Below are 17,852 nucleotides of genomic sequence, written 5' to 3'. Positions count from 1 at the left end.
GCCCTCCAATCTCCCCCCCTCCAAAAAGAAAAAAGATTCAAGAAGAAGAAGTGACTTGTCTATGGTCATATAAATGATTAGTTTCTAACTTCCTTTCTTTGTTTCTTCATTTCTTTTTTTTCCCCTGTACTGTGCTCTCTGTTGTGATTTATAAAATCCATGTTTGATACCTCTTCTTTTCCTTTTCACAGATCCTGACTGGATAAAGAGGTTATTACAAGGCCCTTGCCCATTCTGCGACTCCCCTGTTTTCTAAATGACAGTCATGGGAAGATGGAGAAGGCAGTTGTTTTGTTATTTTTTTTTTAAAAAAAAAAACTTCCTTTGCCTAAAAGGGAAAAAAAAAGCACAGGAGTAAACTTTGCCTATGTAAGAGGAGACATGCTATCCTTATTCCTATAAGTAGGACATTGAAGACTCCTATCTTAGAGGCTCAGTTCTCTTGTTTCAAGAGGTGGACGTGCATCTTTTTTTATATTTCTGGATAACGAGGATTTGATGAAGCAATTTTTTGGTGACTGCAAGCCCCTCTTACCTACTGGGCACTCTTATTTGGCATGTGTCTTTTGATGGAAAACAGCCAGGACAATAACCATCTCTTAACATTGCTGGAAACCAGATGGCTTCTTCTGACCAGCTTGGGAAAGCACCTCTTTTAGGCCAAGTCAAACTGGCCCCTTTTCTTCTTTGACTGGAATAGTCTCCTAGATTTGGAGAGAGCTTCCATTTTCCAATAGCTGGCTTTTCAGAAGTCCTAGCACCCAGCATACCATCAATGTTGAAGTATCCTAAATTATGTACAGTTTTGTTTTTCTTAGCAAGTGGCCTGCATGCCTGCTGTAGCCCTTCAGAGGAAACAGAAATTAGCATTTTAGTTCTTATTTTCTCTCAAAATGAACAAACATCATCCTTTGCCTTTTGTGGTAATACTGTATTGAGACCAAAAGACTAAAATTGGTTTTGCTGTGCCAAATGAGGATCAGTTGGATGGGACTGTTATTGGTTAATATTCATATATAACATTTTTCAATTAGCTATTCCTTCCATATAATCTGATCACATTAACCAACTCTTAAAAATATATCAGGATTCCAAGTATTCAGGATTCCCTCTTTGGTTTTGAAGTAAATTTATTTAATTGCTTATATTCTAGGCTCTTTGTTTTCTTTTGAAAGAAAGGAAAGAAAACCACTATTGTATTAACATTATTTTTAGTAGTTTTAATTGTATGCATTTCTAAGTAAACTTTTATAATCCAAGGGAGGGGTATAAGAAAGATGGTCCTAGAGAATTCCTGAGAAAGGCAAGTCAGCTAAGAAAGGGGAATCCTTGTCTGGGTTGCACTGATGCCAAATGTATGTTCAGTCTAATTGAATAGAGCCAGATAACTTGTACCAGATGCAAAAATTCTATATACTGTTAACATAAACCAGAGTAATAAAATAATACTTGCCCTTTTTAAAGCAAGAAATAGGCATTCTGGAATTGTAATAGGCTTGGCTATGTGAACTGAATCATTGGCTCTGGACTTAGTCCATATTTTATTTATCCTGAGGTGGCTCACACTTGTGTGGAAAGATAGGTGGGAACAGTAAACATTATTTCTTCCAGTCAGATGCTGTTGGCAATATTGTTACCTGTTTCCATTGTAAATCCCCATTTTTCTTCCTCCAGTTTGATCCATGGTAGACTCTCTAATTCTGGTAATTAGATTTAGTTCTACAATATTGTTTTTAGCTATAAAGCACTACAGTCTAATGTTTTGTATCCATCTTGATTAGTTTTAGTCAGAGAGCAGAGTACTTGAGCATCCAAGGCGATATCTCCAGAGGCAAAAAGATCCCATGATATCCTTCTGCCCAGCAAATTAGATCTTAATTCTTGTCCTTGATCTGTTGCTCACTGAACTCTCCTTCTTCTTGTCTGTGTCACTTTGGGATCAGTCCTAAGAATAATGCTTTTTATCAAGGCTTTGGAATCCCAAATAATGTGGTGATTCACAGGAGAGAGAACTGGGAAGCCACAAAGTTTTTTAAAAATACAAATTTTGAGTAAATAATCATGTGGCTGAAGTGCCTACAGTATTTTCTTTTTAACTTGGCCACTGTAAGAATCATGGTAATAAAGGAATTAAGACAAACAATGGCCAGAAATTCCTCAAGTCTTGTTTATTTGGGACAAACTGGTTTATTAATAAATGGCCAGTTCTTAAATAAGTGCCATTTAAAATTTTGACATTTAATTTTTATTTAAAATGTCTCTTATTATCATTGTATTTAATGAACATGTTTTCTTGAGTACAAGAAACCAATTGAAAGAGGGTCCCGAGTTTCTTTGTGTGTCTTTTTAGGAAGCAATTTTCCAGGCTGGAGATACCACAAACAAACTGACCAGTATATGTGACAAGATCATAGCGTTAATTCTCCTTCAGTGGAGCCATATCTAATGAGAATCTTGCCTCTTCTGGGAAGCCTTGTCCCAAGGGAATTTTGAAGTGTGGGGAGGAAAGAGAAAGGTTTGAGTTAATAGTTCACCCTCACTTAGCATCATAATGATCCCATGCTACTAAATATGTTCTCTTCTGAGGGTCAGCTCACTCCCACAGTATCACTAAGGGACAAACTGGCATTGCTGTCCCTTCCTTGGGGTTACTTTCAAATTCTTAAATCAGTGAAACCTTTGAAAATAAATGTCTAGGTGAACCCAACTATTGACCTGGAATATTAATCATATATGTCAGATTGTTTACAGAGAATGTGAGAAGTTTACAGAGTCTTACTTCAATAAAACAAATCTGTTCTATCTGGCTCAAATATGACTGTATAATAACTGTATTTCAGCACTGAAGATGGTACTGGAGGTGATAACTGCCGCATTGCATTTAAAGTGCAATAGCAAAGATGACATGAAACTAGACCTTTCAGTTGAAACACTGTTGCATTTTGGGAGTCTGATATCCACGTATGTATCACATTTTCTCTGCCTGGGGTTAATTTGTCCCTATTATCCTAGATAAGTAATTGATAGCTTGTTATGCTTGATATTCATTCTGAAATCCTCATGTGTCCACCACTCAGACTTCAAGCAAGCTCTACCTAGTATTATATCTGCCAAAACTACCAATTATTTTTCATTGTCAAAAGTTATTAGAACCATTGACGATGCTAGTGGTTGAATGTGACATTTTCTTCCTCTCCCCCTAAGTAGTTTATCAGAATGTTAATGTTGTAGCATGTGGGTTGGATATATTAGCAAACTTAACAGGTTAATTAGGTTAAAACAATGTAAAGGGATAAGGATTAAATATTAAATTGTATCCTATTCTAACTGTAATAGCCTCAGATAAGACTATAGGGAGGGTGACACTTACTAGTGCTTGTTAAGAGACCTAAACTGAAATGACGGATTTGTAGAACATCTGCTCAGATCGTAGCAGTTGTACTATCTGTTGAATTGACGATTAATTCCTCCCTGGATGAACTAGTGGCATTGATTGCTTTCCAAAAGGGCCATGTCCATCTTGCCTGCTGCTGATTCCCCCTGCCCTTTTCTCCTTTCTTCCAAAGAAGAATTCCTTAATTTTTATGTTTTGAGGTTAGTGTAACACAAATTCATAAAACTAATTAAACCATTTTTAAGGGTTTTTTTATATGACAAAAGGAGAATTTCAAAAATCAATCACATGATAAAAGCTTCCCCCCCTTTAAAAACTGTAATTCAATAGTAATATTTCAGGGGGGAATTCATTACTAAACGTAAATGTTCTCTATTTTTCCTCAAAACATTGTTTGATATGTTACCCTTTCTTGGAGTATTTCTATTTTAAGTGGGGATCAATACTTTCACTAAAAAGAATGAAATTTCAAGCTCATTGCAGGCATCAGGGCCAGACCTAGGAGGGAGCTCTTCCTGGCTTGGGTACAAATCATATCCTGTAGGTAGCTGCCTATGCAGCAAGACAGTCAGTTCCTGCCTGTAGCTGGTGTATTAAAACACTATTCCTTCAAAGAGTGATTATGGATTTAGGTTGAACCTCTCCTATTATAACAAAGGAGAAGAAGCTAAAGACAGAGTAAAAATGTAAATATGCAGCTGTTGATTATAGATCCCTAAATGAAGATTTTGTGCAGAAATAGATAACCAGGAAGGAATTCCTTCATTTGGGCTAGATGGGCAGTGACACTGGGGCAGAGTTGTAAAGAATTAAGCTGCCTTTGTTAGAATGAAAGGGCACACATGAAAGAGAATAAAGGATTCTAGAGGATTCATTTGAAGTATAGGGTATAGGGGAAAAGTTGGTCAGAATAGCCAAAGACAGGATAAACAGTTGGGATGATGAATCAAAAGAATAGGAACCTCAAAGAAGCCTATGTCTAAGACCACAAAGGCTAGGACACTTTAGGAAAGGTAGAGGGACACCAGCTGGTTTGGCAAGGAAGATGTTTCCCAAAGTTAGCTCACCTTCAATTAGAAGTCAAGTATTGGGGTTAGATTGGGTTCTGAAACAAGTGCCCTGGACTTGGGAACAGGGGCTAGCAAGGGCCTGCCTCTGTCCTTCGTGCCTACATGACGTCTGGCAATTCACTTCACCTCTCTGGGCCTCAGTTTCTTCATCTGTAAAATGAAGGGATTGGATTAGATAACTTATTTTATTTTATTTTTTGCTCTTTGAAGGGCAATTGGGGTTAAGTAACTTGCCCAAGGTCACACGGCTAGTTTTTTGTGTGTGTGTTAAGTGTCTGAGGCCGGCTCCGAACTCAGGTCCTCCTGACTCCGGGGCAGCACTCTATTCACTGCATCACCTAGTCGCCCCCAGATTAGATAAGTTCTAAAGTCCCTTCACATGAAGCCCTTAAAAGTAATCTCCTTGTCAGAGTACTTGACAAATTATGTAACTGGGTCTTACTTCCAAGTAGGAAATATTGGCTTTTTCATCTCCATTACTTCATGACAGTAAACAGTTACTAAAAAGTTTTAAAGAAATATTTTTCATGTCATCAGCCTTAACTTTGCTCAAATCCTGAAACTAACCTTGTGGTGTCCTTCCTCCCTCCAAAAAAGATCCGTTCCATCCCTCTTCCCCATGAAATCTAGACTGTACAAATAACCAATTAAAATGACTTTTTACAACTGGTCTGCTTTGAATTTTTTAAAGGCATTAGCACCTATAAGTCATTGCATGACTTCCTGAAATCAGTATGTATTTATCTTAGTGCCCTGCTTTCCTAGGCACTGGTGAGCCTTGGTAACTATCTCAAGAATCCTAAGAGATTACTGGATTACCAATTAGTTATATAATAGCTGCTAAATGATCTAACAGAAGTTAAATTAATTCATTCACTATTAGATAATAGTCTAACATTTAGAATATCCCTATAGTTCAAACTTTCATGGGGGCAGAATTGGCTTGTCATCAAGCTAAACAGTATTTTTTAGATCAGTGTGAATTGCTTCAAGGCTAATTACATTGCAATTTCCGTCCACTTACCTCCTCCTTCCTCCCCCAATAATTTGTGAATTGTGAATGCCCTTAAAAAGTATGTGAAGCTATACTTCAGGGTAGAGTTTAGAGTTCTACTGCATATGTTAGAGTTAGATGCAGAACTCAAGTGTCTCTGTTATGGGGAAGACTAAAGATTCTCAGGAATATTATTAACTCTTTTAATGGGGAACAAATACAAAGTCAGCACTTTAGGCCCATTACGTCCTTCTGACAGTCATCTCCATCTCTTCTTAAATAATAATAGCTATTATTTATATAGTGCTTCTAGGTTTGCAAAGCACTTTGAATTAATCATCTCATTTGATTCTCGAGATAGCCCTGTGACATAAATGCTATTATTATCCCCATTTTATAGATGAGGAAACTGAGGATCAGAGATAACTTGTCCAGGGTCACACAGAGCTCCCAAGGTGGGATTCAAAACCAGATATTCTTGACTCCTAGTCCAACCCTCTTAACATTTGACCATGCCTTAAATAATATGTTCTTGAAAATTTTTGTGTCAATTTAATTTTTATAAATACAGCTTTAAGTACTAGAGGGGAACTAGATAAGAAGCCCATGGTTAATCCTTTTATAATATGAGTACTATTATTTGCTTTCTGTTTTAAATTCAGGTTTTTTTATCTTGGGTTTTCTCCAAATATTCAGGGATACTTTGGCATTTTAATTCAGAGGAAGGCCTCCTGACATTGGTGATTCATTGGTACAGTTCTTGCCTCTCAGGAAAGACACTTTCATTTGATTTTCTGACAGTCTAAAAAAAATAGCAAGTATGAGCTTTCAGTTTCAGGTTTTTGTGGGAACTTCCTGGGGGCTGAGAGTTCATAGGTTTATTTGGGTAGAGCTGGGAGAAATGAAAGGTCCATCAGTTAGTTGCCTTATAAACCTACTTGAATTTTCTGTGCCCCAGTTTCTTTGTAAATGGGGAATGTTCTTGTCTTTCCACCTCCCAATTTTGTTTTGAAAATAAAGGTCCAAACAATAAATTATGTTAAGGACTTGAAAATTATGAAGTGTTACACAGATATAAGGTATTATTTAATCACATAATTTTAGTGCTAGAAGACTCAAAAAAGTTAGGATGGAGAGGACCTTAGAGATCATTTGATTCAAGGGCCCTTCATTTTAAAGAAAAGGACGAAGTTGGCCAGCTCCAAACAACTGAAATAAAGGAGTGGTGGCTTAGACTTAAGACCTAGTGTCAAGTTTGTCAACTGCAAAGCAATAACTAATTGGTTTGAGAATTCAATTTTGAGATTGGTTTGAATCTTATGTTTTAAGATTTTAAGATACAAAATAACTCATTTAACTGTGTTGGAATCCTATCACTGCCAACTTCTTAAAGTAAAAAAGTTCCAGATTTTAGCTCTTGTCAGCCACTAAATATAGTTGAAGTTCTGCAGTTTCTCACCTTACCACCCTACCCATCTTATAAAAGACAGACTTGCTCTGTGTGTGTGTGTGTGTGTGTGTGTGTGTTTGGACTGGTGAATGTTTTTTATATTAATTTATAAGGTGCTTATAAATAGTGCCAGATTAAAGTATGCAACCCCAAAATGTCTTTGGTCATTAAATTTAGAGGCACTGGAAAGAGACTAGATTTGACATTGGAAGACCTGGGCTCAGATCCCAATTCTTCCACTGCCTGGGTAACACAGAAGAAGCCATTTCCCCTCTATAAATCTGTTCTGTCTTCTGTGAAATGAGGGGGTTGGGCAGGACGGCCTCTAACATCTCTTTGAGTTTGAAATCCAGTATCTCATAAACCTTATTTGGAATCATGAAGAATGTTCTAAGAATTGTTGCACTTGTGTGTTTGACACAAATGTTCTTTCAGATGCAAGAAAGAAAGGTAAATACCAAAATCCTTGAAGATATGTGACAGTTCAGAAAAACGAGACTGTATATATATAGAGCTATATAATGGATTTTTCCTTTAAATCAACGCCTGTACTAATCTTCAACCATGTGCTCAGCTTTGAGTTGTACAAAATATCTATGAATATTTTTACACTAATTTTCAAGCAAATGGAAGATTCATCAGAAATCTTAGTGGTATGGAAAGAAAATGTTCTTACATCCTTATAGTTGGGTTTAAATAAATATTATTTTTCTGAATAATAAGACTTGGGGGGTTGTGGAGGGTGACATTATTATTGTTAAAAAACATGATCCTTTATTAACAACAGTATCATTAGGTGGCGACCTAATGTTGGGAATATCCTTTGTCCAGAAGAAAAGACTTAGAGCTTCTCCAAGTCTTTTAATTGTATGTGTATATGTAAAAAGTGTGGATTACTAGATTGTAAACTCCTTGAGGTCAGGGAACATCATTTTTTTTAATCCCCCAAGCACTTAAACAAAGTGCCTTGCACATAGTAGGCATTCATTAAATATTTGTTGAATGAATGAATTAATAGTCTTTGTCACCTTCAAGGTGAAGCATAATTCACTTTTTTCACTGCTTTCAATACTACAATTAATGACTGGAAGAGGACTAAAGAACCTCACATTTCAAATGGCTGAGCCAGACATTTGTGATTTACAGCCACAATGACATTTGACTGAGATGTGGATTTGACCATATTTATTCCTGGAAAAGTACCACATTAGTTTTCCATAGGCTATTTAATACTTATAGTAGAGCTCTCTTGGGAAATGTTTGGAGTCAGGAAGATTGTAGAGGGAATAAATACATAAGGCACTATTTTTGTTGTTTTCCTTAAGCAGCAGGCCCCACTAGAGAACTGGAACTTAAAGCTGTTCCTTACAACCCAAGCAAAGGATAACGGAACTTTCATTTCTTGTGCCTAAAATGTCCAGGCATTTCTTTGCCAGGTTGATTGTAGGGCCATTCAATTTGCTCATTTTTCCATCTTGGATTCACTTCCATTTCCTATATGATTCTGGTATTGGAGTCAAAGTTGCTGTGAATATTTGGTGCTGTACATAATGGCAGTTTTGTAAACGTGATGCAATATCTCATGTTGTGTTTTGTATACAGAGCCAGTAGTACTGTTATCCTGCCCTCTTTTTTATTCAAAATAAATAAATAACCAAATTCTTTGTATTTTGTATGTCTGTATTTTATGGGGTTCCTGTGCCTTGCGGTAATGCCTTTAAACTGTTTAGCCTTCATTGCCAACAAACATGTGTGTATCGTTGCCAGACCTAAAACATGGGCAGGGGGAAAGATAAAGAGATAGAAAGGGGAGATAAAGTGGAGAGATGTAGATGTATTAGAGATGGGACCCCCGTCAACTTCCTTAGTCTCAACTTAAGTTTATCAATGTACTGGATTGCCTACTGCAGAAATTTAGGAGGAATTAAAGAGAATAGGTAACATTTAAATCCTGCCACTACCATGAGAAATGCTGAGACCATTTCTGTGGTGATAAAGTGGCACTCAGAAAAACCACCTATGGACCTTTTTTTAAGGAATACTTTGTATTCTTTGTAAGGACAATATAGAACATGTCTACATGTTTACAGAGAAGCACTATAGGCCACGGAGAAGGCAGAATCTTCCCCAGAATTTTTGCAAATAATTTACTTTCCTTAACATATATAGAAACTGCCTGTCACTGTCATCAGGTCCTGCAGATGTGTGCAAACCATTTTATTTCAGCCAGTTTCACCCAAGAGTCACCACATCACTCTACCAATTATTCATCTTTTATCAAGACAGGAATCTTTATCTCTGACTTCATCATTTCCTAAGGAAGGGACAGCATGGTTTGTCACAGTAGAACAGCTAGCACTGAACCCTTTCCAGCTCCTGAATCTAGTTTGCTTTTTCCCTGATTCATTCTCATTCATTCTCTGTCTCCTTCTGTCTCTCCATCTCTCTCTCCTTTTCTCCTATGCTCTCATAAATAAAGGTAGAAGAGGGAAATATGGGGAGTTTGGTCTAGTTCTGCCCCTCCACTAAGAGAGCTTTTTAAAGGAGAGCAAAGTAGTATTGTTAATAAAGTTCTGGACACAAAACAAATAATTATTGACAAAATAAACAGAGAACTTAAAGGACTTAAAAACTTAAATTCTCTCTATAAACTTCAAAATAACTTTTCTACTGAATGTTCATGTAAGATGGCAGTATGTAGAGTACATAAAGAGTACATTGATACTAACCTATTTTCACCCATTCTATTTCACCCATTTGGCTGTCCCACTTGGGGCCAACTCTCATGCTAGTTTTATAGACCTCTCCCGAGAATCCTTAAGTTGTCTCCGGCTGAAAATATGTCTCACTGACCTTTATTTAAATGAAAATAGGAAATGCATACCATTTGGTATAAAGTAGGCTAAAAATTTTAAATACAAACTAAAGTGAAATATTATATGTATATGCTTAAATGTTTTTTTTAAAATAAACTTAAAATAATGCCAGGTAAATTTATAAATCTTGGATAAACATCTCCAGCCCTGGATGGAGCTGGCATGTAGCTCAGTGGGACCTGTCACTTTCAAGAAATTTCATCAGATTAGACTCCCTACCGTGTTTAATCACTATTAAATTAGACAGTTTTTTAAAAGAAAGAAAAAAATTTTAACTTTCTCTCTCTTAAGCAGTCAAAAGGAGAGAACGTACCTGTCAATTGTCCTAGCCCAACTCATCACACTATCTCATTGGTTAAGGAGATGCTACCTGGCACTTAAGGGGATTAGAGGAGGAAGTGGCAGGTAACAGTTTCTCCCCTTTTTTTTCTGCTTAAAACAAGCCGAAGTGCTAGCTGTTCTGTGACAAACCTCAGTGTATAAGAAGAAAGGGTAATAATGTGGGTCAGGCCATCAATGCATTTTAGCCACTAGTCCTTTTACTTGAAATGAGAAAAGCCTCACCAGATACTGATTGTGGACCATGCAGCCTATGACTAATTTGTAGTGGCATCAAAGGAGATTTTGTTGGGAAGACTATGGTTTTCTGTGATGTTAATTTCAAAATGTTAGGGCATAGATTACAAAACATCCTGATTTGCCTTAGTAACCATAAACTACATTTAGCCAGTTTGTAGATACAAATATATTTAACCTGCTAAAATGGAGGCTTGATATTCTGGGGAGCAGTGACTCTCAAAGTACACTATAATCATTCACATCTGTAGTGCTTTAATCGCAACTGCTTTGTGAGGCAGTCATCCATAAGGTGAGTTTTAGTTAGATTAAAAGATTTGACCATGATCACACAGTGTCAAATCTGAGGTTCAAACCAAGGTCTAATTCCAACCCCAAAACCCCTTCCCATTCACCCTGCTGCCTAATGATCTGTGTGTATCCTCTGGGTTCAGTTATTAACCAGGGATCCACTGACTGCATAAATTTCAGGGGGTCTATGAATTGGGTTGCGAAAAAATGCCACAAATTGCTAGCTGAAATTTTATGTTTCAGGAATTTAAAGGAGAGAACTGAATGGGAGATTAGAAGCAACCACCCAGTTAAACTCTCCCAACATTGTTCTCCAAACAACTTTAAAATAGCTCCTCAAATCAAATTTTAGATCAGGAATGCCAACAAAAGGTCAGTGAGACATCTTTTCAGCCTGAGACAACTTACGGATTCTCGGGAGAGGTCTGTAAAACTAGCATGAGAGTTGGCCCAAAGTGGGACAGCAGTACTAGTGGTGGGCATCAAGAGATGGCTGTGACAGCACCCATAGAAGCTGTAGCTTCAGGAGTTCTCAGCCCAGAGACAGTAAAGGGTGTTCAATGACTGGTCAGAAGCAGAATACAAGGACCTATTTGCTGGTGCTGGGTGCAGCTGGCACCGATTGGCAGTTACTGCCCATACACAGTTCTGGGTTGTAGCTCCAGGGCAGAGAAGAGCACTGGTGGCCAGTCACAGTGGAGCAGGGGCCGGCCCTGGTCCCAGATCCAAGGTGGAGAGGAGCACTAGGGTTTGTGGCTGCAGGAGAACAAGGGACCTGGTCACAGTTCCAGGGCTAAGGAGAGCACTAGCACTTGTGACTGCAGGGAAACATGGTAAAGAGCAGAGTGCAGACCAGGAAGGCAGTGGCCATACCTCTCCTTTGATCACAGCACCTGGGAAGAACTGAAAATGTTCAGATCTCCAAAACTAGCAAAATGAAAAAGCCTAAACCTTGGGATATGCCTCCCCACCCCAAGGTGAGCAGAATTCAACTTTAACACAAAGTTCAGAGTGAAGAAATAGACTGAAAAAAATGAACAAACAACAACAACAAAAAATTTAACCATAAAAAACTACTTTGGTGGCTGAAAAGACCAAGACAGACTCAGAAGAAGACAATAATATGAAAACAGGGAAAGGCAAAGCTACATTTTAGCAGAAGAAACTACTAGTTGAACCAAAGCCCAACAAGAATGCCCGGAATATTAAAGAAATAGATAAGAATGATAAAGGAAAAAATGGGAAAAGAAATGAGAGCAATGCAAGAAATTATGAAAAGAGAATTAATAGCTTGATAAAGAGAGGCACAAAAATACTGAAGAAAATGACACATTAAAAAAACAACTGGCTTGATGGCAAAAGAGGAACAAAAATTCACTGGTGAAAAGAATTTCATAAAAAAAACAAATTAGCCAAATGGAAAAAGAGGCACAAAAAAATCACTGAGCAAAATTTCTTAAAACTAGAATTGGGCAAGTGGAAGCTAATAACTCCATGAGACATCAAGAAACGATAAAAATCAAAAGAATGAAAAAAAAAAGAAAATTTGAAATATCTCATCAGAAAAACAACTGGCCTGGAGAGATCACTTAAGAATTATTGTTACACCTGGAAGTCATGATTTTTAAAAAAGAGCCTACACATCATATTTCAAGAAATTACCAAGGAAAATTGTCCTGATATCCTAGAACCAGAAGTTCTAGGAGTTCAACTGAAATTGAAAAAAATCCACCAATCACCTCCTGAAAGAGATCCTAAAATTAACTCCTAGGAATATTATCTCTAAATCCCAGAACTCTTGTGTCAAGGAGAAAATACTAAAAGCACCTAGAAAGAAACAATTAAAATATCATGGAACCACAGTCAGGATTCACACAAGATTTAGCAGCTTCTACACTGAAAGATCAGAGGATTTGAAATATGATATTCTGGAAGGCAAAGGAGCTAGGATTACAACCAAGACTAACCTGCCCAGCAAAACTAAGTATAATCCTTCAGGGGGGAAATGAATACTTAATGAAATAGAGGACTTTCAAGCATTCCTGATGAAAAGAACAAAAGGGAATAGAAAATTTGACATTCAAACACAAGACTCAAGAAAAGTATAAAAAGCTGAACATGAAAGAGTAGCCATATAAACTCAATAAAGTTAAACAGTTAACATTTCTGTGTGGAAGATGATGCATGGTAACTCCAAGAGTGTCATCATTATCAGGATAGTGAGGAGGAGTCTACATAGACAGAAGGCTATTGTTTGTCAATTGTATTGGAATGATCTCTTTAAAAAAAAATAAGGGGTAGGGGCGGCTAGGTGGCGCAGTGAGCAAATCGCTAAATCGCCGGCCCCGGAGTCAGGAGGACCTGTTCCAGAGGACCTGTTCCAGAGGAGGACCTGTTCCGGAGTCAGGAGTTCGGTTCCAGCCTCAGACACTTAACACCCCCACAAAAAAAAAAAAAAAAAAAAAAAACCGTGGACATGGGGAAAAAACCTAATCCCCAAACCCCCCCAAAAAAAAAAAAAAAAAAAAAACTAGCCATGTAGCCTTGGGCAAGTTACTTAACCCCAACTGCCCTCCAAAAGGCAAATAGTAATAATAATAAGGGGTAAGAAAAAGGGATTCATTGGGAGAAGGGGAAGGGAGAGGTAGGATGGGGAAATTTTTCTCACATAAAAGGCACACAAGGAAGAACTTTTATAGTGGAGGAGAAAATAGGGGGTGGGCAATACTTGAACCTCACTCTCATTGGAATTAATTCAAAGAGGAAAGAATATATATACACACTCAGTTGAGTATAGAAATCTATCTTAACCAATAGGAAAACAGGAGGGGATGGGGCTAAGAGATTTTTGGAAGAGGGGATTATAAAAGGGAGAGTAATGGTTAGGGAAGCAAAATAAGACTTGAGGAGGGACAGGATAAGAAGAGAATGAGAAGGATAAACAGAAGAAAACATAGAGGGAAATATATAATAATCATAACTGAATGTGAATGAGATGAGCTTATCCATAAAATAGAAGTAGATAGCAGAATGAAATGGAACCAAGAGTCCTTATTGTTTACAAGAGACACACTTGAAATAGAAAGACATGCACCCAAAGTTAAAATAAAGGGCTGGAGCAGAATGTATTATGCTTGAGCTGAAGTAAAAAAAGGCAGGGGTTACAGTCACGATCTCAGACAAAGCAAAAGCAAAAATAGATCTAATTTAAAGAGATAATCAGGGAAACTATATTTTGTTAAAAGGTACCATAGAAAATGAAATTATATCAGAAAGGGGGGGCAAATTTCTCTGATAAGGAAGACTTCATTTCTCAAATATGTAGGGAACTGAGTAAAAAAAAGCCATTTTTTAGAAGAAATTAAAACAATCCAAAATCATGTGAAAAATTATCTAAATCTCAATTGATTAGAAAAATTCAAATTAAAACAACTCTGAGGTATTACCTCACACCTATCAGAAATGATAAATTCTGGAGAAGATGAGGGAAAATAAATAGACTAATAAACTGTTGGTGGAGTTGTGAACTGGTCCAATCATTCTGCAGAACAATTTGGAACTGTGCTAAATGCTTTATAAAATTGTGCATACCCTTGGGGGTGGCTAGGTGGTGCAGTGAGTAAAGCACCGGCCCCAGAATCAGGAGGACCCGAGTTCGGTTCTGGCCTCAGACACTTAATACCCACACACAAAAAAACTAGCCATGTAACCTTGGGCAAATTAACCCCAATTGCCCTCCAAAAGTCAAAAAAAAAGAGAAAAAAATTGTGCATACCCTTTGATCCCCAAATGCCACTACTAATTCTGTACCCTAAAGACATCAAATAAAAAGGGGAAGGATCTATATGTACAAAATAGCAGCTGTCTTTGTGCTGGCAAAAAATTTGGAAATCCAGAGAATACTCTTCATTTGGGGAATGGTATATGATTGTGTTGGAGTAGTGTTGTGCTATAAGAAAATGAATGGGATGATTTCAGAAGAAACAAAACATGGCAAGACTTATATGAACTGCTGCAAAATGAAGTGAGAAGAACTGGGAAGTCATTATACACAATAACAGCAATGTTGTAATGATGATGATCAACTGTCAAAGACTTGGCTACTCCAACTTGTAACTGTGCCCAAAGGTACATAAAACTGTGCATATCCTTTGATTCAGCAATATCACTACTAGGTCTATATCCCAAAGAGATTATAAAAAAGGGAAAAGGTCCCACATGTACAAAAAATATTTATAGCAGCTCTTTTAGTGGTGGCAAAGAATTAGAAATTGAGGGGATGCCCATCGATTGGGGAATGGCTGAACAAGTTGTGGTATATGAAAAACCTGGAAAGACTTATATGAACTGATGCTGAGTGAAATGAGCAGAACCAAAGAGAACATTGTACACAGTAACAAGCACATTGTTCGATGACCAACTTTGATAGACTTAGCTCTTCTCAGCAATACAATGATCTAAAACAATTCTAAAAGACTCATGCTGGAAAACAGTATCCACATCCAGAAAAAGAACTATTGAGTCTGAATGCAGATGGAAACATACTATTTTCTCTTTTTTTGTTTTTTCTTTCTTGTGGTTTTTCTCTTTTGGTCTTATTCTTTTTTCACATATGATTAATGTGGAAATATGTTTAATATGATTATACATGTATAGCCTACATCAGATTACTTGCTGTCTTGGGAAGAGGAGGGGAGGAATGATAGAGCCACAAGTGTGAGAGACACTGTGGCAGTCACAAGATGTCGGAGGAGGTGCACGTGACCTCTGAGGGGCAGGAGCTTGGAGATGTGGAGGCTGACTCTGCCGGGCCGAAAAGGCTGATATGGCATTGAGCGCAGGGCCGTGGGAGCCGACTTTGCCAGGTTGGGAAAGGCCGACGTGGCATTGAACGTGCCTTATCAACATGGACTCCTCTTAACACATACTCCTTTGCCCTGCACTCGGGAGAGTGCACGATTGACTCCCACATGGCATGTGACAGTAAGAATGATAAGGATATCAGGGAAAAAGCAAGGGGAGGCTCCCCCTCTCTCCCTTTCTCTTTTTCTCTCTCCTCCTCTCTCCCTCCCTCTCTCTCTCTCTGTCCTGCTCTCTCTGTCCCACGGTTCCATTCTGCTGTGTTCTGATGGCCACACTGTTAAGATGTAACTGAATAAAGAGCAGCCTCGCTTGGCAACCTCCGTGTCCTTGGGTGTTCTGTGGGGGTGAGTTCTTGGAGACAAGAAGCCGGAGACGTCCGAAGACTGGGTATAAGGTAAGACAAGGCCGGAGCTGGGAAGGAGAGCCCAGCAGCTGGCGCCCGAACGTGGGGCTTATATAAGGACCTATATAAGGACCTGTATAAAGGGACCTATATAGGGACTGATATAAGGGCCTTGTTCAGAAGACCCCCACAGCCTTACTTAAGCTTAGAAGCCTTAAGTAGGAAGCCGGAGGGAATAAAGACAACATGGGTCAGGCTTTGCCCCTCCCAGCTGTTAAACCCACTGACACGGAAGTTTATGCGAAGCAGATTTATAACCTAGTAAAGAACAAGGGGATAAAAGTGAAACAAAAGGATTGCCAAAGATTTGTAGAAATTATCTGGAGAACATCCCCTTGGGTGGAATATACTGGCTTAGATATGCAGAGATGGGTTGTGATTGGGAACCAGTTAGCATCCTATGATAAAGACAATCCAGGACAGATTAGGGACTTAGATTTCATGATTTACAGTCTGGTAAAAGCATCCATTTATGGACCCATCCCCCCGATCAACGTACCCCAAGCGTCTCAGACGGGGGAGTCTCTCCTAGGAGAAAGTACTAGTTCTAGTGAAGAGGAGGCAGAAGATTTGGTACGTGATAGTATCACTGAGAAGAGGGCTAAAAAAGCTACAAAAGAGGGGCTGAAGGGAGTGCCAGAAATTTACCCGCCACTAGATACTTTCTCACAGTACAGAAAGGAAGAAGAGACAAAACAGGAGAAAGTACAGCTTCCTGATAAAGAAGAGAACAAACTTCGTAAACAAGTGGAGGCTCTCACAACAGCCTTAGAGAACTTACAATGTGAGCTGCTTCCTCCCCCAGTGCCCAGTCCTCCGCCTCTGCCTCCTCCTCAGTTTCCATCCTTTCCTGGGGGGGACGGCGTGATACTGACACCTAGCAGGCGTACTAGGCCTAACCTAGTGACCGCTTCTTTGGAAGAGGCTGTTTTAGCTGGGGAGGACTTGACTGAATGGGACCCGGTCCTAATGCCTGTTAATTTGAATGATCCTGGTCGGGAGTACACTCCCGTACCTTTCAAGTTGTTAAAAGACCTGAAGCAGGCTTGTACTGATTACGGACCGAATTCACCCTTTGTGATTCAGACTTTGACTAATTGGGTCGCTCGCATCGCGTGTACCCCTGGAGATTGGGAGGCTTTAGCTACTGCATGCCTTACCCCGGTTAGGCTTTGATATGGAAAGCCAGGACATGTTGCAAAATTCTGCAGATCCATCAAGCTTGGGTTGGGAAACGGGCTGAGGGCGAACGCATACCCAGTGCTGACCCCCGACCCTTATGCCAATGGTTTGTAGATCAGATTCTGCAACCTATAAGGTTGGGACATCCAGAAGTTGTCATTATACATTACATGGATGACATATTATTGGCTACAGAAAAACAGGAAAGGCTACAAACAGTTTTAAAGGAAGTATTACAAGCCTTGTCTGAACAAGGGCTAATAGTAGCCCCAGAAAAAATACAGTCAGAGCCTCCTTTTAAATATTTGGGATATGTTTTAACTGATGTTGTGGTGAGGAAAGAGGCCCCAAAAATATAAGACCCTCAATGATTTCCAACGCTTAGTGGGGAGCATACAGTGGGTCAGGACCACTGTGCCAATTCCTCCATCCATGATGGCACCTTTATATGATTTGTTAAAAGGAGATTCCAACCTAAAGTCCCCTAGGAATTGGACTCCTGAGGCTTTAACAGCTTTGTCTCAGATCCAGAAAGCTTTTGGGGCTTCCACAGTTAGATTGAGGGCAGGGGAAGAAGTGTATATTACTTGCCTACAAGATGAACCTCTGTTTGGAGCAATCTTGCAGAGTCATGGAATTATTGAATGGATATATCCTAAACATAGTGGAAAAACTTTAGTTCCTAAATTAGAACTTATAAAGGAATTTGTCACGGGGGCGATACAAAGAGTTATCATGGTCACTGGACAGCCA

At 38.7% G+C, this 17,852-nt stretch overlaps 1 protein-coding gene across 1 annotated transcript in view; it reads left to right on the top strand.

Annotated features, from left to right (window-relative positions):
- Positions 1–8,567, top strand: part of GTF3C4 (general transcription factor IIIC subunit 4) — a 41,952-nt gene extending 33,385 nt beyond the window's left edge. Inside the window, exon 5 of the mRNA XM_069069293.1 lies at positions 192–8,567. Within this exon, the coding sequence (XP_068925394.1) occupies positions 192–256 (65 nt within the window). The 3' untranslated portion in view covers positions 257–8,567. The remainder of the gene's footprint in view (positions 1–191) is intronic.
- Positions 8,568–17,852: the final 9,285 nt, after the last annotated feature.

This window comes from Petaurus breviceps, unplaced genomic scaffold (genome assembly GCF_028583685.1).
Source record: "Petaurus breviceps papuanus isolate PSGF00001 unplaced genomic scaffold, PetGlider_PUasm1.0 90779, whole genome shotgun sequence".
NCBI classification, from domain to species: domain Eukaryota; kingdom Metazoa; phylum Chordata; class Mammalia; order Diprotodontia; family Petauridae; genus Petaurus; species Petaurus breviceps.
This window is presented reverse-complemented; position numbering and strand designations above follow the sequence as displayed.